The sequence below is a fragment of the Salarias fasciatus genome, chromosome 10 (assembly GCF_902148845.1).
Source record: "Salarias fasciatus chromosome 10, fSalaFa1.1, whole genome shotgun sequence".
Taxonomy (NCBI): Eukaryota; Metazoa; Chordata; class Actinopteri; order Blenniiformes; family Blenniidae; genus Salarias; species Salarias fasciatus.
Window position 1 is genome coordinate 8,653,701 of NC_043754.1, and position 22,776 is coordinate 8,676,476.

The 22,776-nt window shown below is 41.0% G+C and overlaps 1 protein-coding gene across 1 annotated transcript; it reads left to right on the forward strand.

The window, feature by feature from the left end:
• The first annotated feature begins 16,101 nt into the window (after positions 1-16,101).
• On the forward strand, positions 16,102-22,205 carry LOC115395682 (T-box transcription factor TBX3-like). Its single transcript, XM_030101315.1, has 7 exons — positions 16,102-16,478; positions 17,014-17,281; positions 17,550-17,696; positions 17,886-17,962; positions 18,050-18,213; positions 19,351-19,898; positions 21,804-22,205. The coding sequence occupies exons 1-7, from the start codon at positions 16,120-16,122 to the stop codon at positions 22,203-22,205; spliced, it is 1,965 nt and encodes a 654-aa protein (XP_029957175.1). The 5' UTR covers positions 16,102-16,119.
• The last annotated feature ends 571 nt before the right edge of the window (positions 22,206-22,776 follow it).

Sequence of the window (22,776 nt, forward strand, 5' to 3'; positions counted from 1 at the left end):
CTGAACTGCCCTGTGTCGCCAGATGGCACCCCACCTTGAGAGGATGGCATCCGTGGTGACAGTCTCTTGGTAGGTGACAGCCACACCCAGTGGAATGCCTTCAACAGGAAGTCCTGTCCCTCCATGAGCCAGGGCCAGTAGGTGCTGCTACGACACCTTGAGCTTCCGACGACGGGGCCACTTGGCATCCAAGTAGAATCCGTTCAAACACCTGTTCAGAAGCACAATGACGCCAGGCCCAAGGATATCAGTCTCTGCCCCTCCGGCCTAATGGCAGCTCCCTCTTCCTTCTGCCCACTTGTAAAATGCCACCTGCCAGGAGCGGCGGGTGCAATGCTAATTTTGCTGGTCATGGCCAAGTGGACACTAACAGTGTCGCTCAACAGGTCAAAAGACAAAGTCAGTGTGATAAGCTTATGGAAGGGGGCATACGCCATCTCCATAGATGAGATGATGCTAAATCACAGGCTAGAAGCTAGCTAAAGCTACATCAAGGAGAAAAAGCAGCCCCATGGCAGCTCCCTCTTCTTTATGCCCCCGTAAGAATGCCACTCACCGGGAACGGAGGGTGCAGAAAGGTAGGTGCCATAAGTTGATGGAAGGAGGCGTACACCGCCGACACAGCAGATGAAACTACAGAGCTCATAGGTACCGACTGGCTACGCTAGTGAGAGGAGACGGCAGTGCGGCAGCTCCCTCTCTCTCTTGCCCGATTGAGTGATAATAAGCTAGCTAACACCACTGTGTGTAATTGCCACGTTGGGGTCCAACAGTGGAAATAGCACAACGCGGGCTGCAAGCAACAGTATCTAACACTAGCCGCAGTACTAAATGGTCAGGAAGATCGCTCTGATAAGCCCGGTGAGGAGACGCCATATATAGTGGCGCCAACCCACCTTAGACAAAGGTGAAAAAGGAGAAACTGCCATCGCAGCTTTTGGAGGGCTAACTTCGTTACTCTGACCAGCTCGGTCCAATGTTCCCAGCAACGTAGTATGAAGCCAGACAGGCTTGTCCCACAATCTTCAGCTATATGCAAACTGCATGTGAGAAGCAGAGATAGCCGAACCTAGGATGATAGGATGGGATGATACCAGAATTTATAACCTTTCTAGGGTCACCCAGTGGTCACAAGTGACATTGTTGGTAGACACAATCAAACTGCACATGAAAGAAGGAAACATTCAGTGTTTCCTTTGGGTTTTACTTTTGGTAAAACCCAAAAGTAGTTCACACAAACACTTTTCCTTCACAAAATGCCTCAAATATAAACATTCACAAAGACTATAAGCAAACTGTCAGTGGCATGTCATATCAAAATGAATACATATAATGTAAACAGAAAAAAGATGTACAACCAGTGGCATTGTTTTGATACTGAGGGTAGAGTGGCTTGACAAGATTCTATCTCTCTTTGAATTTTGCTTCTTAGGTTGCATCATATTTGAAATCAGATATTTTGAAGATACCTGACAAATTAACTTTTATTATACATGCAAAAATACATTTGTGCAATTATGAGTTTTGGTGTTTTCTGAAAATTTTCTATTTGCAAAAAGTGTTCAGATGTACAGATATGTAATTGCACATACTTTCTTCTGTCCATCTTGTGTATGATCACAAAATACAACAGAACAGAAATACTTCATTGATTCAATAACTATGTCCTGAGAATATTACCCTGCAAGAGTGGTAATTTACACAATGTCGAGTAAAATGACAAATAAATAACTACTATAGATTCATGCAAAAACTTGATGATAAATGATCACAGCATGTATACAAAGAAGAGCTTGACAGTAAAATTGGCTCCTGCTGTCCAACAGAACATCATGGAGCGGGTGAGAAACAGTTCAGAGTCCATCACCTCCCCCACAGCTTCTTTAGCTGTTTGGATGACTCTGTTGTGCATGTTGGTGTCGGCTCTCAGCTCGTTGCGCCAATATACAACAGCTTAAAGGATAGCACTCACCACCCTAGCGTTATCCAACTGAAGGTCAAGGGTACACCCTAAAAAGATCGCAGGGCAAATACAGAGAGACGAACATTCACACACACTCATAAGCACAGGAATGAGAAAATCTTACAATCACAAATTAACCTCAAATGCACGATTTGGTCTGTGGGAGGAAAATAAATTACAATATTTACTTTTCATAAATAAGGATTTTATTGATGTATTTCAATTTCAATACAGTATTTTCAAACATCATCTGAAGGCAACCTAGAATTTCCACATGTTTAATTCATGGAGAATAGGAGGAAACTTATACATACACAAGGGAGAACTTGCAACACACCCACGCAGACTGCATACTCACTGGATTTGTGGCTGGTTGACTTCGCCTCTTTGTAGCTTACATCTTGTTATCTAAACATGTTCTCATTTCTCCAGGTAGGAAGCATCTGAAAGCAACTGAACCAGGTCAACTGTACCTGGTCATATGTCTCAACAGACGGTTGGCCCAATCATTCAGTTCCTGCTGTCTATTTGATTACGTTGGCTTGCCATACATAGAAGTTAAGTAGCAAGGCTTCTCCTTTTTTTTGTTTAACATCGCAAAGAGAACAAAATGTGAACAAAAAGTGGTAACAAAGTCAACTTAAATCTTTTATTGGGGAGCAGTTTCCCACATCAGCATAATAAGAACCATTTTGTAAAGACAAAATGCATTCAGCTTACAATCAACATGAACACGAGCATTTTGATTGTAATGCAATTCAAACTGATAGTAATGTGGGCATAGTTAAAAAAAAAAATCATATATGTATGATTTTGAATGATGGATCCATTTGAGTACCTGGTGTCAAAATTTGACGAATTGTGGTAAAGTGACAACCGGATGGCTTCAAATCACTTACACACCATCCTCTAGCTCTCCAACTGCGCTATCCTTTCCAAGAACAAGTGAACTGTTTGAGAGAACACGATTTGTCTGTTGATCGCTAAATCCAATCAAGTCTGAGCCAGGTGTCAGTGTGCTCAGGTTCCTGATACTACAATACCACAATTAACACACCATCATATCATCAAGGATCAAGGAGCTTTCAGCAGTCAGAGCATCACACTGCAAATTAATTTCAGGGATAAAACCAAATAAGATGCATGAGAAGATTTTGACTTGTATTATCTGGTTCACTCATGGGTTTGTTGAAGCACGGAGTGTTATAAAAACAACAATAGCTGCTTCTTGCATGTTTTTTTCTGAGATATAGCTGAATGCTGATGACAAAAGTTTTGTATAGTAAGTGAAACTGCTCTGCAGAGGGAGATGTCATCCATCATTGTGCAACATTTAAACCTCTTGCCTCACGTCACTTGGGTCTCTTCTCACGCTAACAAATCATCCCACTGAGTCTCGATTGGATTGACACCTCAGGTTATATCATGATTCTTAAAGCACTCAAGCCGATTGTCTTCCATTATTTCATAATCAAGTCGGGATATTTCTGAGAAATCAGCTTTGGATTCAGCTGAGCAGTTCTTGTATCTTGCAGTTTTTTTTAACAATTTCTGCTGTGAATTTTCTGTCAGGTCCAACCTTCTGACCTGCATGTATTTTCTCACCTTGGGTAAATGTGATCCCGCTGCTTCAGCACGTAATCGTCACACCGGACCACTTTTCAACCTGCTACATGCAATGCAGTAAACCTCAAATCTTCTATTCTTGCTTGTTGTTCCTGAAATCCAGCACATGCGTGTCAAAATCTGATGGTTTGCTCATCTGCGTTTTGCATCGACAGGTGCAGCTGTAATAAGATAATCGATGTTACTCACCTCAGCTGTCAGTTTGCAGTGGCTGTTAGGTGTGTTCTGATTTTGGAGCTGGATTTAGAGGTTTGGTGAGGTTAAGATTCTTAGCTGTCTCTAAGTCCCATGATTGCTTTCTTGTGAAATCTGGTTCACCTCACACGAGGGGCTGTTTTAAGGTTAATTAGCAAACATGGATATACCAATGTGTGCTTTTGCAGGTGAATCGCATAAAGAGAAATCTGTCATGTATGCCGATTTTGATCAGCTATTAGATCAACTGAGGCTTCGAGTACGTTTGTTTGGGGTTTCTTTTTCGTTGTTGTTAGTGATTGCTGAAGACTAAAGGCACAAGTGAAGCAAGTACTTGGCTGTCAAACCTAAGAAGATGTGATCCAGAGTTGTGAGAAATGAGATAACCGTTGGTAACCTCCTTTTTCCATTGTTACGGATGTTTTGTCTACATATGTAACCACAACAGGACAGCACCATTTAATCCACCACTAATGTGTCTGTGCGAGCCATACTTGCTTTAAGGCGTCCAAGTGACCTCCTGTAAGGCTCTTACTCTGATCGAACTCTGGAAGCTTGGATTATAACGCCATAGAGGGTCATCGCTGTGAAACTGAGGTGAGAAGTGTTGACACCCAGTGTAAGCACCGTTTTGTGAAAAGATCCACGAGTAATCCTCCTGACCTTATTAAATCGTGTGCAGACCTTAGTCGTGACAGTCAGAACCAAAGATACGGTTGAACCATGTATGAAGTCGACTTTTAAACTCAGATCGACAAACTGGGGAGAACGAGAAAAAAGATGATTACGCGGGACTAAATTTAACTTTGAAGACGTGTGGGCGTACAGTACAAACGGAAGATTAGCCATTCCAGTCTCGTGACTGACATGAACTGATGTAGCCACTTGAATAAAGGGTGAAATGACTTCCAAGGCATGACCAAGCCCAGTTGACCTGATTCAGTTTGCTTTGCTTTCAACCTGGACCAATGAGAATATCCATAGAAATATCAAAACACTTTATAGAAGCCATAGCAAACCAAGAGAAACTTCCTACATTGGCAAGACCAGTTGGGGCCATTGTCATTTGACTTCAATGTACCATTTTTGCACATCGAAGATCAGACAGGACCCACAACCTTTCTTACAATCCAGGAGGCTCCAGGAGGAAAACAAAAAAGGTTATGAACAAATATTCTCTGATGTACGCGTATGTATAATGTATAATCAAGAACTGTTTGGTTGGAATTGCCGCTTCAGAGAAACCGGAAGGCTTTGTCCTTTCCTCACTGCCGCGATGCAACACATACACAGAGATGCTCACAGATGCAAAAACACAGGCAGGAGAAGTGAAAAGAAACAGTTGACTCATCTCATTCCTAATTTCCTGCCGGCGACAGAGGCGGCTCTCAAGTGAGTGAATTCGTATTGCGAGAATGTGTTGTCTTTTCACTTTGGATTAAGGTGAGAGTGAAGGAATGGAGGACGTGCTTCAGGCCCGGGAGTCGCCCAGCGCCTCCTCTGTCACCGCCAGCGTGTCTGCTGCTTTTAACGCCAACACTTTCACATACTCAACACAACCTCCAATAAATGAAAGAAGACTCCGGCTCCACACAGCCACATGACACACATACACAAGCACACACACAGCTCCAGCTAACCTACAAATTCTTTTAAGATATTGACACTGAAGGAGCCTCTTTATCATGTTCATTGATTTAATGAGCAACTTTCTGCTTTATTAGGATGTTTAAAAAAATGCATGCACAATTTTGATCTTATTTTTGCTATAGTATTTTACAATATGAATATATATATTTTTTTTTTAATATACTCTACATGTCATTTGTAGATTTTCAATATGAATTCAGTAACCAAAAACATAAATTACTAAAAACCAAAACTAGAAAATTACTTTAAATTATTCAGTAAAACACAACAGATACAGATGATTGACAAAATTATATATAAATAATTATATGCCAGTAATCATAACAAATAATAGTAAATCAGTTTTTAAAAATCTGTTTTTATCATGTAACCTAATTTTTTTAATACAGCAGTTAATTGTGACATATGATATGCATGCCGTTTCTATGATACTAATAACACCAATAACTCCAGTTAGATGGAAAAAAAGAATAACCTTGTGTTCTTGAGAAACACATTTCATAAATTTTGAGCCCATCAACTGAGAAGTGGCAGTTGATGAAATTACAAGATTAATATTGGCTTAACCACATGTTATTGCGCACTTTGGTTCAGTCAAATGTCATTCCAGCTGTCAAGAAATCCCTCAAACTAATGTAATCCATCACAAATGTCAGAGGATTGTTAGTGACACTTTTTGTCAAAGTCACTCTATAAATTTATTATTTAAAATCCAATCCTCAATTTTACCATCACATACAGAAACCCTTCATATTTGAATGAACCTGATTGTTGGTTGAATATTTTGTCTATGTTATTGTGGCAAACAGAAGATAATCTCCTGAGAGGTGCAGGGTCATCACTGGTCAATCCCCAGAAAGCAGATGAACTTCATGAAACAGAGCTAAGAAGGATTTCCGCGGGACAGAAATTACTTCTGAGAAGGCGCATTATCTGTTGAACCACTAATTCATGTTGCAAAAATGTATCGTTTGCAATATTTATTTATCACAGGGTTAAAGGTTATTGGCCTTTGGTTAGTTACCAAATGCAGTTTGTTTTAAAAAGCACAACTCTCATAAGTGTTAATTATTCTGTTTAGTTATCACTTCTTCTCTTCTGCTTATCACAATTTCTTCTCAAAAATGACCAGAAACAAGGCTCTGAAATCTTCCATCTTCACAACATCTAATCATCAATTCACAAAGCTGAGAGGTAGGAGGTTGTGTTTCCAAAAAAATGAGAAGAAAATCAGACCAAATAGCAAAATATACTCTCAAGAATCAAAAAAGCAATAGCATAATACTACCTTCATTAAAACGCAAAGATTTAGAAATTCACATTTTCACTTTAGGCATTTTAAGTCAGAAATCACACATGTCTTTTGACTGTGGGAGGAAACCAGACTCCCTGAGGAAATCAGCGGCAGAACAAGGAAGAACATGCAAACTCCTCCCAAATGTAACTCAGATCAGATTTTACAGCACTGCACAAATCATAATAGAAGTACTAGTAATAATCCATTTGAACTGACTATTGCAGGAAAGAAATAATGTAAAATGAAGTGTTGATCTGCAAACAGCCACAGTGACTGAAATAGGAGACTTGACAGGAGGCAAGCCTGGCGGTGGATAAGCAAATTAAACACATGATCTGTTCAACTGCAATTCAAAGGGAAGGAAAAACTGTGGTATCATTCCCTCTGACATGTGATTGATTCCCAATTCTTCACATACCTCCTGTTTTAATTTGATACTCACTCGTCTTATCTCCGTCGCTGCACTGTTGTCCTCCCTGTCTGCGCTCCTTCTCCGTATCTGATTCTGTTAACTGGTTTCACCTGTGACTTCCCCTTCTCCGGTGTATAGAAACTGACATCTTGTCCTTTGCATTCTTCTTTTGTTTTGGACTTCTGTTCACGTTTGGATTACTCTTTAGATTCTCTCTCTGGATGGACTTCAGTAAAATCTTTAAAGCTATCTTTGTTTATGGGTCTGCTTTTGCGTTTACCACTGATCCGTGACACAGAAGGACTCCCGTACTTGTTTGCTCTCCAGCAGATAATGCCGACTTACCATCAACGTTCAAGCCTCCAGCAAGTTAGCCTTGAAAGGTGATCTAATGGGTGCAAAGATGACGCTTCAGAGGTGTAAAGCTGCTGTGAAGCTGGTATGCATGGATGCACAGATAAAACCGGAGATGCATCCAGCGCGCTGCTATTTGCAGCAACAACAAAACAGATCCTCCCAGTTAATGTTGTGTGAAAAGGCATGAATGTGTGAGAGTGTTGTTCCCAGCTTTATCATGCGTGTCAAGTCTTTTAGCTTTCCAGAAGCAACACCAATAAAATTCGATATTATAAAACACACGCACACGTTGACTCACCTGCAACACGTTTAATTTTACCCATTAGCCAAATTAAGCCTAACATATTTCTGTTTGTTGGAGTTAATTACAGTCAGGCCTCTTTCAGCTGAGCTGGTTTCAGGAATATTGAAATGCTTTCCTTTCAGTAAACGTAAGTTTAGTGAAATAGTAACAAAGCTGCTCATTGACTGGGGATGACATGTTAAGATAGAGAGAGATAGCAAGTCACACCTCTACTAGTGCCTACATATACAACAAAAGTAATGATCAACAAGCGCACTGAGAGGTGTTGATGTTTGTTAGTTAGAAAAGACACCATTTCTGTGTGTTACTGAGATGCGTTACTTAAAATTCACCAAACAGGCCAACAGTTTTCCAGGTAACCGTCCCTCTTAGTTTCTTCATTGTAATCGGCCGCACTTTCACACGGAATCCATGCAAGTCAGAAGACATGAACGAATACAACGCAGTTACACGTATTAATTTTGCAAAATGTACAGCATAATCAGAGGCTGTAACATTGTAGTTGCACTGTGAAACTGGAGTGCCAAGCATCTTACACCGAGTGTCATGTAATATTGAGCATTCTGGAGTCCTCTTGTCCTCCCAGGTCCCATCCACCACTGTCAGATGCCCTCAGGCATGGAGGCAGGCTTATTTAGCTATGAAAGGTCCCTTCTGCTTTCAGGAAGAAAAAAAAAAAAAAAAAAGACAACACAGAAAGTGTCGAAAGTGCTCTCCACATGAGACACTTAGGGCCCTCGCACGGCGAGGACTTCCAAAAGAACTGAAAGACGACGCTTCAAAATAAGTAAATAAATAAAATCCTTTAGGTGAGGCAGGGTAAAGAAGAGTGAAAAGGCAGCTCCACAAAAGCCTTCTGCTACTGATGGGCTGCCTCTGATGGGATTTCTGACACTTATGGATCCCAGAAAATGCACAAGAGTAGCAGGCTTGGCATGACAAGGGCTAAATGATTTAACAGCCAATTCTAATGCATCGAAGCAACCAGAGACATCACTTTCCTCTATTAAGGCTACGCACTTGAGCAACTAATAATGTCCTCAGACATGACCTGGTTTGCAATCAGTCAAAATTATTAACGTGTTTTTGGTTCCACTGCGGCGGCTTCTTAAAAGCATGTCCTCTTGAATAGAATTAAAACTTTTGATCTTTTTTTTTTTTTGTCAGTTAAATTTTCCAGCTGTCTTTGTTAGCATGGGTAAGTTCTATCTCTATTAAATTTATTAATTATGAATAAATGCATTTGTTTCAGGCTTCCTCCGTACCTGATATTAGTTCGAGCCTCGTGTGCAGATCATCTTTGTGGTTTTGGTTCTTTTTTTTTAATGGATATGTAGACTTTAAGACTGTTTATATTCATAAAAAGGCAAACTTTCCAAGCGTGCAATGTTACTAAATTGAATAAAAATTCTAAAATAAGCTGTAATGAACAACAATTAAGCGGTAGGACAGTTATAGGCCAGTATACAGGGACTGACCCAACTGATGAACACTTTTAATGACAAAAAGCCTCTAGCAGGATTTCATTGTCTCTGAATTCTCACAGCTATAACCTTCAATATGAAATTATCTCACAAATCCAACAGCAGCCAAAATGTGCTAACTCAGCGTGAGAGATCAAGTACCCTGTCTTATCTCAGGGTTAATCGTTTGAGCTTCATTGTCAACGTGTGAGCCGGGACGCCCCTACTTTACTTGGATTTTAAGAAAACAATTGTCTGAAGTATTTTAGCCGAGGCAGCTTTATTCAGCCCGAGACTGATTTCATCCCCACCTGTGAGAAGAAATAATCCCACAGAAGAGGGGATTTATAGATCAGAGGAGGGGATATCCCCTCCATCCCTGCAAATAAATCGTACTGTGAATGTAAAAAGCAGTGCTCTGACAAAAAAAAAAGTGTGAAACCGAATAATCACGTACGCTACTTGACTTTTGTGTGCTCAAAGCTCTGAAAGTTAAACCTCATCACAGCTCAGTCCCTTTGAAAGCTTGCTAAATTAACTTGTAGGAAAACACATCTTCCTGTAAATTCAATAAATCTAAACAAATAAAGTCATACTTGTGCGACAACAGGGAGTAAACTCTATTAGGGAACAGAGCTTTTTTTCCAACTTAAGTCTCCCTGTCCTGCCACTGAGTGGAATTTTTAACTCATTTAGGAAGCAAAAATATGTCTTAATTTCATCTGGTGAACATAAGATGCTTTTTGTCAATGGCCATTGGACATTTTGCAGCCAGTGCCACTTTTGCAGTGGGAGTTCACGAGGCTTTAAGATGGTTAGAATTGACTGGCGTCTCCGACAGCGTGTCTATCGCGCCCTGATTAAATTTGGGGCTATTTATTTATTCGCCCTGCAGCAAGGACAATGACTTGGCCCTCTCTTTATAATTAGTTGTGTCTCTGCCTCTGTGTCATTAAATTAGTTTGGAATCCCAGACGTTCAGAGTCTACGCTTGAAACACAGCTGTAAACGGGTTAACGCGGCCCAAAATTCATTACTGCAGCATTAGGTTTATCTGGCAGACACAGTGTCTCTGTCGGAGGTCAGTGGGCTCACGGGAAGCGTGTGCGCTGACCTCTGAGCCATTCAAGCAAAACTACAAACATGCAAGAAAGAGAGATTTGTGGCTCTGTTTGTCATTATCTGTGGTAAAGTGTAAGTATATGAATGCTTTTATAATAAACTTTTTAAGGTACTCATTGGCATAAGTGGAAGTGTCAACCCTAAGTGCATTTCAGCACTTTCCTCAGCTCAGTCGTCATCGCAGCATGCGGTTTGTACACACAAAGCTGATTAAAATCACAACATTTAATTGTTTGGCTGAATAAACACATGGAATTTCAGTCAGATTTTTTTAATTTAAGGCTTCCTGCTCAGTACCGTTCCTGCCATCCAACAGTGTGAAGGTACTTTTCTATAGAATGAGTACAAATACGACTTTCAAGATGCATTGAATGTATGAAAATCTACACACTGTCATTTGTACAGGACAGGAAGAAATGCTACAGTTAGCATGGATGGTCACCCGCCTTCTGAAGGGTAAAAATGTGAAATAGTGACTAAGTTGTTGTTCCTGTGGTTCTTTTCTCACACTGAGAGGTCAAAAAACACACTCGATAAAGAAATTGCTACGTAAAAGTTTGAACAGCACTGCATTCCAACCAGAACTTACTGCCAGTCACTGAACTAAGTTTACTAAAGTTACTCTTCAGATCACTGTGATTAACTGCAGATTTTTAGCAAATAAATATATCTATCCATTCACTGGATCCAGCATGGACATAACAGCTGCTCTGTAAATCAATGATTTTGGAAGTTTGTAGGAGTAATGTATTCTCCATCTTATCATCTTGGAAATCCTCTTAAATGTATCTTGACGAGACTGCCAGATGTAAAAGAGATTATTTCGTTACACAGCCATTTGATGCAATGACAGCATCAAGTTGCCAATCCACTGACATATGTTTATTATCTTCTGTGGCTTTTCAGCTACCTTTTATTGATGTTTCTTCTGGGGCTCTGTGCCTTAAATCCTCCTGCTGCTGTCATCATCGGTTACAATAAAAAGGAATGAGACACTTCCAGAAGCAGCGCTGCACCCAAAGGCCATATTACTACATCTTCTGTGTTTCTCTGATAAGATAAGTACTTTGATTTATGGGCCGTTCCTGTTTTTTTTTTTTTTTAATTTCTGACTCTTCTACATCTTGGTAAATGTTGATCTTATTTGTAATGAAACATTCTCCGGTAAACTTCTCATAGTGTCACAAAACGTATTAGGTGAACCAGTGTCCCAAATGGCTGCAGCTGTGCCTGTTTGCCTGTGTTAATCCTGTGATTTACTGGCAACCTGTCCAGGATGTAAACCGCCTGTGTGAGCCCAGTGTAACCCCAACGGGACCCTAAACTGAACGAAGGATGAAAATCTCCACTAATTATCACAATTAAGCAGATTTGGAACAAATCTTGGAGTTGAATCACTTGACAAATATCGCTTTGGTCTGAAACAAAATGCCTTGGTGAGCTTTTGCTAGATAAGATAACCAGGTACCTCTCGGTTTTTTTACAGTTTGCCTTACAAACAGGACATGCAGTGATTCTGTCGCATGATATTGAACATATTTCCTGCAAATTTGAGGATCCAGCTTTCAAAAGATGTATGTTTGTGGTTATAAAAGGATTTAGATTCAGGTCTTGTGCTATGTTAGGCTGCTTGGATTCCAGTAAAACAACACAACATGACTATGGAGTTAAAAGTTACAGAGTCTTCTTAAAGACAGTGTTGACAACTGCTTTCTTTTAATGTTTTATTCTACCAGGAAATTAGCATATGGGCCTCGGGATGTGATGGGAATTCTGCTCATGGTAACAGAAAATGATCCAATGAAAAAACAAAAGCAAAAACAAACAAAAAAAGCACCTATGAGTGTATTTCCTACACTTTGCATTTCAGATTCACTGAAAAATGACAAAACACAATATTTAAATTGAAAAATTAAAGTTTTAGTTGAAAAATTTCCAAGTGAATTTTTGTTTTATAGTTGATTTTTTTTGTTTTTTTTTGTTCTAAATTTCAAAAAGAGAGAGCCTACAGCTACTGACTGACTTCATGTCTATACTTTCATCAAGAAACTCATTGTATCAGTCAGGCCCTCTCTTATTCATTCATTGAGCTTTGGCACGAGAACGACAGTGATGGAGGTCGAGCCAGAGTGATGACCTAAGGCCGTTCGGCGTCAGTGTTAATGACATTAGACAGGCCCGATCGTACTGGGCTTCATGCAGCCTGGTAGCTTTTCCTTCAGAACAAAGGCTGAAGTGTGCATACATGACTGGGTGTGTTCCAGCACGCTGCCGGCGCCCGGGCTATTCACAGAGACAGCAGTGGTGGGCCATCCTCTTCGCTTTTAAGTACTTCTTTTGAAAAGTAATGTGCCAACTGAGCACGAAGCTAAGTTGTCATCACACTAACGGTTTAAAAAGCAGATGTTTTCATCGGGCATAAGTGTGAAATCCTTTCCTTATTAAGAGAAGTTATAAACTCAGCTGGATGACTTTGACCTGCTTGCTCATCAAAGGGGAAAATAATTATGGCCTACAGAGTGACATCTTCACTGAACGGCAAAAAATTGTATTTTACAGTTTACCCTATTTGTCGCTGTTATGGCATGAAAAAAACAAATCACTTCATGTAATTAATTGGTGTTTTATAATAATTTTCCTTTAGGAGTGTTTCTTGTATGCAATCAAATTCAAATGTGATTACATTTTAAACCATGAAATCTTCTTTTATTCAATTAAATTCAAAGTGCCATGACGTCATTTTTACATTATTTTGATCATAGACATTCCTTTCAACTTTCAATACAACAACAATACTTTTATATGCAACTGAGTAAACATATGTAATTTACCACCTGCACATTTCTACACATCTTTCCACGTCTGGGAAATATACATGAAATGAAATTTAATACCTGAAGGTGGCAGCTTCTTAATTTTCCTAATATTGTTACACATTATATATCAGTCGTGCAAAAGAAAAAACACAATTGTGATTAATTAAATGTTTTTCCCCCCAACTGGATCATCCTTAAAGTCTTTTGAAATCCTACACCCCACTCACATTCCTTCCTGATCTTGAAGAAGCCCGAACATTTAGAAAGTGGTAAGCTCTCATCATGAATCTCTCAGGCATATGGCTGCATTTTATTCACATGCTGTCATAAAAAATGGTGTCAGTTCCAGTGAAGATACTCCCTAACCGAACAGATATATTTGAAATTTTTTTGCTTGCATCACAGCCTCCTCTTTTCGGAGCTCCATAAATTTCTGCATCAGTCTGGATAAACAGATCCATGTGCCGCGTCTATTGCCAGCATGAAGTCATGAGACGCCGCAGCGTCCAAACAACACTTGAGATGACCAGCCCTTAGCCCTAAGTTATCCGCCTGTTCTCCACCTCATGTTTGTCATTTAGGAGTCCTCTCCACCCTTCAGATGCAATGTGTACTTTACTGGATTGCCCTTTACATGACTTGCCAGGAACTCTCAGTGGCCCGGCGTTCCTCTGAATTTGTCCCAGGTGTGGACTGTGACCAGAGGTGAAATTCATGCACCATCACTCTGATTGATTGCCTCCTTCCTGTTCTCTCCGACTGCTGGCTGAAGCTACGCCGGAGAAAAACAGGGGTGCATCACAGACCGTACCTCCAGATAGTGTCGAGTGATGGAAAGCAGGCCCGATCGCCGCCGCCACTCCCCGTTTCCATCCAGAAATTTATCCCACTGAGTCGTCAAAGGCTGCATCATGCGAGCACGCCACTTCTGCATGTGATTATTTACAAAAAGAGGTACAGAGGACACTCTCTCTCGGCCGCGCTCCTCTGAACTTGGCTATGATTACAAGTTACTGTTCCGTACCTTGGGAGTCATTCATCATTTGTGGGACCTTGGAGATCTTGGTCTTTCTTTCTTTTTTTTTTTTTTTTAGCTTTTCCTGTCTTTGTAACTGTCAAGCAACACTTTGCTACACCCTGAACTTATTGAAGTTCAGCACTCAGCACTGAAATATTTTGTGCAAGCCATAGGGGAATGTGCATGCAGGACCATTCACTATCAGTGCTTTATTTCGATTATGAATAAGAATTTCAGTTTTTTTGCAATGAAATCCATCAAAATGTAGAACCAATGGTATACTGGCTGGCAGTCTTTAAGCTGAAAGGTTATGTCAAGTTTCATGGTCAATGTGTGAAATTTGACTGCTCTATTGAGATTCTAAGCAAATTTGTTTGAATGAGGGGAATAAAAAAAGCAGCCAGAAAGAGGAGTAATATGTTTGTATGCAGACTTGTTTACACATCTTAGTCAAGATCAGCTGAGGAAGAAACAAAAAAAAAAACAAGCTTTCCATACAAGTGAGACTGTTGTCACAAACTGAACACAATAATAAACCTATTTGTGAACACTGTAATTCAATCCCAATCACTTTTCTGAATCATTCCGTTCTTATAAAAGTAGAGTTTAGAGTAGAAAGGGTCACGCAGTTGGTCTGCCAGTTGCAGGCTGCGATAAATGTGCTGAGGATTCATCGGCTCTTTGTTTGTCTATATTGCTATTTCATAACGGCTGAAGCAGTGTAGCCTGCAACGGTGCTCTGAAAACTGGAACAGGCAACTTGAGGATTTGGAGGGTTGCCTAAATGTGAAGTGACAGGAGAGAGCTCTTGGGTCTTTGTGGGACGCCAGCAAAGCGGCGCCAAGTCCGCCTTAATTAACAGAATCACGCAGTCCCCCAAATCAAATAAACCCTGGGTGTTTTCAAAGGATGGACAGCCTAAGTGAATGAATGCGGGCAGCAGGGAAGCCAGTCACAGTTTAGACTACTTTTATTATGATAATAATTCTAATGATGGTGTCTTTAATTACAATTAAAGTCAAGAAAGAGGGAGATAATTCAATAGGTCCCTTCCCCCACTATACCACCTCAAATCACCAAAGCCTTCACAATTGCTGAATAAAGTTGGCAAAAAAGTGTTATGAGAGAGAAATAAAAGGCAAAGCTGGATGTAATTTCAGTGTTAAATATCTTTTTGAGAATATTATATACCCACACACACAGATAATATGCAAACTCCACACAGAAAAACTTAAAAAAAATCTCACTGTGAGAGCAGAGTGCTAATCACTGCACAGTTGTGCGTCTACAAGGATATCCCAAACTTTATTTTGGTTTAGTAGTTTAAAATTTAAAGAGAGATATACGTTATAATCACTTTGAGGATTGGTCACCTTTGTGCCCCCCTCCTAAAGCCCTTTTCCTGATCTGTAAGGCAATTTAAGGGGGGATGCGGGGTTATATTCCTGTAGCATAAATAATAATAATAATTGACAATATATCAATTGTAGGCTTGAAATTTACATGAATTTGGCGTATTGTTTGTCCCCACATAGCCCGAGAATCCAGCTCTCCTCCCCAGGGTAGGACCGGATCAAACCCCGCCCAGCAGCGCTGTGATGCGCTGAGGAGGACTGATTTGTGACATTACAAACACACCTTCTCTGTGCGTCCTGCTGCTGTCCGCGGTCCTTGGTGGCGCAGTACTTTCTCTCCAAAAAGCGTAACGCATTGTGCCAGGCTCGGCGTTTGCTTCAATCCCCCCCAAAAACTGTATAATTGGAATTTTCATCTGCAACTCGATCATGCAACAAAACGGGCAAACTTCTCGAAAAGGTTAGTCGCAACTTGGACGCGTGCGCGCGCCTGCAGCAGGCGCGCATTGTCGGACTAGGACCGGTCCCGTCGTGCGCCCTGATGAGAGATCCCGTCTGTACATCGGCTCCCATGGCTTACCATCCGTTCCAGGTTCATCGACCAGGTGCCTTCTCCCTGTCAGCCTTCCTCTCCGGGGCTCAGCCCTCCTTCTTCCCCGCGATGACGTTCTCGGACGTGTCCTCGCCCCCGCAGCCCGCGCCGGACCAGGCTGCCTCTGACGCGGGGCTGCACGCCGCGCTCGGACGTCAAAGTCGGCCGGTGGCCCCCCGCGGCTTCACGAAGAGCCAGCAGCCGGAGCCGTGGCCGGAGGACGACCCCAAAGTCACCCTGGAGTCCAAGAATTTATGGAATGAATTTCACAAGATGGGAACGGAAATGGTGATCACAAAGTCAGGAAGGCAAGTAGCGCGCGATCAGGTGGCTTAATATGATGCAGGAGCGGAAAGTCCTAAGCGTTGAATGAGGGGGGCAAAAATCCCCTTCCAAAAACTGTCATGAACTTGTTTGGTCCTCTCTGTAAAGACTTACTAATAGTTTTATATTCATTTAATAAATTAAATTATAGATACAATGTGATATAGCAATTATGTTACAGTATGATGTGAACAATTTCAAATACAACCTTGATGCATACGATTTCTTTTGTTGATGTTTTGTAATGGAGTGTTAAGGAAATTAAAAGTATATTGGAAGTTTTCAATGTACTGGTCTCATAACAAGGCACGAACTTCCTGCCTTTTCCTTCTTTTTCAACAATACTGATATAAAGGTGATTTCAAAACGTTACATGCATGATCAGTATCATTTGTGGTAATTCTTAATAGCATAGAAATTGTGGCATAATTCATGATTATTTACAAAAGAACTTGAAATGTGTTGCTGTGTTTAAAATTTTTTTTATGATACATTTTCTCCTGTAATTACCTCCATCAGGAGGATGTTTCCCCCCTTCAAAGTGCGAGTAGATGGGCTGGACGAAGCCGCAAAGTACATCCTGCTGATGGACATAGTCGCCGTCGACGACTGCCGCTACAAGTTTCACAACTCCCGCTGGATGGTGGCAGGGAAAGCTGACCCAGAGATGCCAAAACGCATGTACATCCACCCGGACAGCCCGTCCAAAGGAGAGCAGTGGATGAGCAAGCCTGTGGCTTTCCACAAACTCAAACTCACCAATAATGTTTCGGATAAGCACGGATTTGTAAGTAGCACTTGAGGACAGTTGTACTGATTTATCACTCAGAGCCAAGCTCATAGCAGTAATCAATTTACTAGACTCAACATCCAAATTTGTAAATGAACAATGCATTCATATACTTTATTTTTCATCTCAAAAAATAGATTTAAAATCAAAAATTTGTAAATTAGAACAGTTGAAGTAGTGTATCAGCCGTTGTACTTGAGCAGAAATATTCAGTAGTGTTGTCAGATGTTGTCAGTGACAGTCCACGTTGTCTTTGACCTTCCAGACAATTTTGAATTCCATGCATAAATACCAGCCCAGGTTCCACATTGTGAGAGCCAACGACATAATGAAGCTCCCGTACAGCACCTTCCGCACCTACGTCTTCCCCGAGACGGAGTTCATCGCTGTCACTGCCTATCAGAATGAAAAGGTAATCCCCCCCCCGACTCCAAACTCTTGCTGGACGGTGACGCTGTGGAAGGAATTTAAGAAAGAGGTAGCTGCTAACCCAGTTCCAGAGGAGAAGAGTTTAAGGACCTGTGATTAGTGCCACTCAGCATTGTTGGACTTTTCTTATTGCACTGACTAAATTTTGTCCGTTTTCCTCACCTTCACTAAGATCACACAACTGAAAATCGACAACAACCCGTTTGCTAAAGGATTCAGAGACACGGGAAACGGCAGAAGAGAGAAGAGGTAAATACGTGGCAATTGATCAAACACACTTCACTATTGGGAAAAAAAATTGGTATTTGTGAGTTAATCGCAGCTTGTTATCTACAGGAATAAACAGTTCAACGTTTCTCTGCTGCACGCCAACCAAAGCAAAGCTGACCAGGACTGCGCCGATTCTGACGACTCGTGTGAACGGCCCAGCACCAGCGAAACCCTCTATTCACCCAGAGAGCAGCTGAGCAGCCCTCTGATGTCTGCACCAGCCTGTCAAGGTTGTTTCAAGACCTCAGCGGTCTACACACACACACACACACACACACACACACTATGTCATAAAGCGGCTGCCACACTGTCCGCATGACCCGAGATGACTTCTGATCCATTTACAATACACTGTCACAACACAGACCAAAGTCAGTAAGTGCAAACATAACGATTACGAGGATCCGCTCTCAGATTTGAACCGGATAAAAGGTTCCTAAAAAAGATTTTTTTCTTAAGAAGTAGGGCAGGGGTCTCCAATTCCAGTCTTGGAAGGCATCCTGCATGTTTTCGGTCTGTCCATGCTTCAGCAAGCCTCAATCTAATATTGATAATATCATTAAGCTTGTAAAAAAAAATAAATAAATAAAAAACAGTAAGGAGCCTTCATTGCAATAAGTTGTGCTTCAACTGAGAGAGACGTAAAACGTGCGGGACGCCGGGCCTCCAGGACAGGAATCAGAGACTGCTGAAGTAAGATAATAAAATCCCAACTTTGTGCCAATTATGAGTCAAATTTAGCCCAATGATAAAATAAACAAAATATGATGCTACATTTTTCAAGCACGTTGACCTTTCGGGCAATGATTTGAAATAACAAACAAAAAAACCAAAAAAAAGAATTAAAGTATCAATAAAGTTAATTAGAAAAAAGTACAATGTATTTGTGCTCAAATTCGATTCCACAAATCTAATATAGTGAACCACTTTTTGATTGTAATTAGTACAACAATACCTAAAATCATTTTATACATTACTTTCTGTAATGCTGTAATTTATATTGGGTGTGTGCATCTGTGTCCTCTTTCCTTGTTCATTAGCTTCACACTCAGACGTTCCTCAATTTGTTTATTTTTTTAAAAGAGCAATTTTTAAGCTTCTGAACCTTCTTGAACAGCAACACGGAATTTCTTTATTCACATTTTGTTTGACTATACATCATCTTCGCTCGGCTGTTTCGAAACGCCAATATTACGCACTGCAGCTACATTGTGAATCGATCCAGTATATTTTAACTATCTTCCTTCAAGATATAAAATGTTTCTGTCACATTAGTTTAAAATTTTTAGCATTTTATTCTCTTTATTAGACATGTTCCCCCCGTACTCTGCATGTTCAGATGTATTGACTTGACTATCTTCCTTCAGATGAAGACAATATCGGAAGTGATTCTGATGTTGATCTGCAAGACGATGATGACAGTGCTCAAGCCAGCTGCACCAGGACTGAATATACGTCTGCTTCCACTCAGCAGAGTAAGGATATACTATGGAATAAGTGCGACTTCAAGAAAAATGACACCAGCTGGAATGCACCCAAAGAAAGAACTACATTTAGAGCACCAGATGACAGGTATTCTATGGAAACGGACTTCACAGAGAGGCCGATCAAAGATGGGCTCCTGCCCATGATGTTACCGCTGCGGAGCTCTTCATCCCTCAACGCCGGTCAGCGTCAGAGTTTGGATTTCTTAAGTGCACCCAGCCAACCTTTCATCAAGCTTGGGGCGCCTTTGTTGTTTCATCCTGGACAGCTTTCAGTGAAGCCTGATGCTTTTCCCACAATGGGTATGGGACATGTACTTTCCTCTTTGCCTGGAGTGAGTGACTTCGAAAATGGAGGCCTATCTTCTCAGAGCGTCGCCTCTTCGTCCCCCTTCATGTTTCACCTGTCACAACAGATGTTGGCATCTCAGGTACGCTTCAGCAGGACTTCTGCATTGTTTGTCATACATATTTCAGTGCAACTCGTCATCTGAAATGGTAAGCCGATGTTGGAAGGATGCTGAAGAAAGACACTGCAGAGATTAATCTAATCTCACAAGCGTCCCTGAATTCTCCCAGGCTAGTGTCATGTGTGCACCCAACACGGTAAAACAATGAGACTTAAAGTGTGCTCAGACAACAAAAACATAAATAAAATAAAATAAGACAGTTGTGTTTCAAAATATAACCTTCAGATGAAGAGTGTTCCCTGTGGGATCACTGAATGACTTCTAATCAAATCATATGCTCTTTGTGGTCTCGTAATGGAAAAAATAAGCACAAATCTCCATTCATTTTGAAACACGCTATCTAGAACATGCTCCAGGACAGAAACATACAACAAGCTTTGATGCATATCAATTTTGACCTATTTACAACAAGATACATAAACTCTGGCACACATGGAGCAAATCACTTAGGAGTCAAAGCAATTGAGATACAGTTAGGGAAAAAAATATTTGAAACCCTACTGATTTTCTAAGTTTGCCCTCTAACAAAGAAATGATCAATCTATAAATTCAACGGTAGGTTTATTTGAACCGTGACAGACAGGAATAACAAAAAAAAAAAAATATATGCATATCAGAAAAGTTATAAATCCATTTTTATCATATCAAATCAGTATTTGATCCCATGCTTTAAGTACTTGGTGGAAAAACCTTTGTTCGGAGTCACGGAGGTCGGATGATTCTTCTAGTTGGTAACAAGATTTGCACGTCTTAGGAGGATTTTGTCCCACTCCTCTCTGCAGATCTTCTCCAAGTCACTGGTTTGTGGCTCAAACCTTCAGCTCCCTCCACAGATTTTCTGTAAGATTAAGGTTTGGAGGACTGACTGCGCCACTCCAAGACCTTAATATGATTCTTCTTGAGCCGGTCCTTTGTTGCCTTGGCCGTATGTTGTGGATCAAGGTTCTCACCCAAGATTTGACGGCACATGGCTCCATCCATCCTCCCTTTGATGCAGTGCAGTTGCTCTGTCAGAAAGCAGAATGTCTCTACCTCCATGTTTGACAGTGGGGACGATGTTCCTGGAGTCATAGGCAGCATTCCTCCTCCTCCAAACACGGCGAGTTGAGTCGATGCCAAAGAGCTCGATTTTGGTCCCATCTGACCACAACGCTTCATCCAGTCCTCCTGAATTAAATGTTCAGTGGCAAACTTCAAACGAGGCTGTGCATGTGCTGTCTTGAGCAGGGGGACCTTGCAGACACTGCAGGATTTCAGTCCTTCACGGCGTAGCGTGTCACCAACAGTTTTTTTGGTGACTGTGGTCTCAGCTGTCTCACCGTTCTCATCATTGAAACCCCACAAGGCCAGATCTTGCGTGGAGCTCCGGACTGAGGGAGATTGGCCGTTATTTTATGTTTCTTCCATTTGCGAATAATCACACCAGCTGTTGTCACTGTCTCACCCAGCTGCTTGGCGATGGTCTTGCAGCCCATTCCAGCTCTGTGCAGGTCCACACTCTGTCCCTGACATCCTTGGAAAGCTTGATTGATTGATTGATTGATCAAATACTTAATTAATTCATGGAAATGCATATTAATTTATAACTTTTTTGATGTGCATTTGTCTGGATTTCTTTGTTATTGTTGTGTCCGTCATTGTTCAGATGAACCTACCTTTGAATTTAGAGACTGATCTATGTTTGTGAACAAACGCACAAAATCAGAAGTGGTTCAAATATTTTTTCTTTCCCTAACTGTATAGATTTTTGAGTAGTATCCCGATGAAGAATTTGCAACAAAGATGCATTGAAAATATGTTTATAGAAATGTAAAGTGGTCTGATCAGTGTAAGGAATGGTAACAGCTGTTTTTTTTCTATTTACAGGGAATCTCACTGTCACCTTTTGGAGGACTGTTGTCGTATCCATACCGCTACATGTCGGCACCGGGTGCCATCGCCCCAGCTCTTCCCACATGCTCCGCAACCTCTTCGCTCACCAGAAACCAGCTTCACAGCAACTCGCGGCCTTGGTTGCGGTTCAGCCCTTATCAGATCCCCACACCAGCCGCCTCCAGCCAAAATCCGCTGACGGCCAGATTGCACGGCAGGTCACAGAACCAGCCGGAGAACAGAGGATCAAGTCCGGTGTCTGACAGTCACAGTTCCAAAAACAAGGCCAAGCATAAGACCTTTCTACCCAAGGCCAATGGTAAGGGATCCACGGATGAACTGCGAAGCACAGCCAGTCCATTAAGAGACCAATGCAAACCACCTTCTGTACAATAGACTTTTGCTTTTATTGTTTCCACACCAGTGTGGATACAGGGCACACACACAACAATCACCAAGTTGCACAAGATAATCAGTCAATGTTTTGTTCAAAAATAACGTGTTGCTGTTATTCAACTTGTCATTTTACAATCATAAATCTGCCCAAATAAAAGTGGTTTGGCAATTTAAAATATAACAACATGAAGCAGTTATGATAAGTGTGAAGCAGATTTCTATGCCTGTCTGCAAAGATAATTATCTCTGCAGCTTTAAACAAGTGAATACATTTAAAAAGATGATTTTAATGCAGTATGTTCATGTTTGTCAAGAGAGAGATAGTCAGCTAAAGGCTTTGGGGACATGCTCTAAAAATTGTTGTAAGTGGAAATAACGTAGAAGCTGTTATCAAATGTGTAAAGTCATTCTTAGTGATTTAATTTGTCTCTTCATAATTTCTCAAATCAGAATTCGATTGCCTGTTTATCAGTTATCAAATATCTGCATTGAAACAGTAGGGACCAGTTGACTGTTTCACACACACCATCTTATTATGAGCCCAAAATACTCAAATATTTGGATTAAATGT

Coding starts and splice junctions, on each gene's coding strand:
- LOC115395682 (XM_030101315.1), top strand. CDS start 16,120: ATGAGAGATCCCGTCTGTACATCGGCTCCCATGGCTTACCATCCGTTC. Junction 17,282..17,549: donor TTTCGGATAAGCACGGATTT/GTAAGTAGCACT, acceptor TTGACCTTCCAG/ACAATTTTGAATTCCATGCA. Junction 17,963..18,049: donor AACGGCAGAAGAGAGAAGAG/GTAAATACGTGG, acceptor TGTTATCTACAG/GAATAAACAGTTCAACGTTT.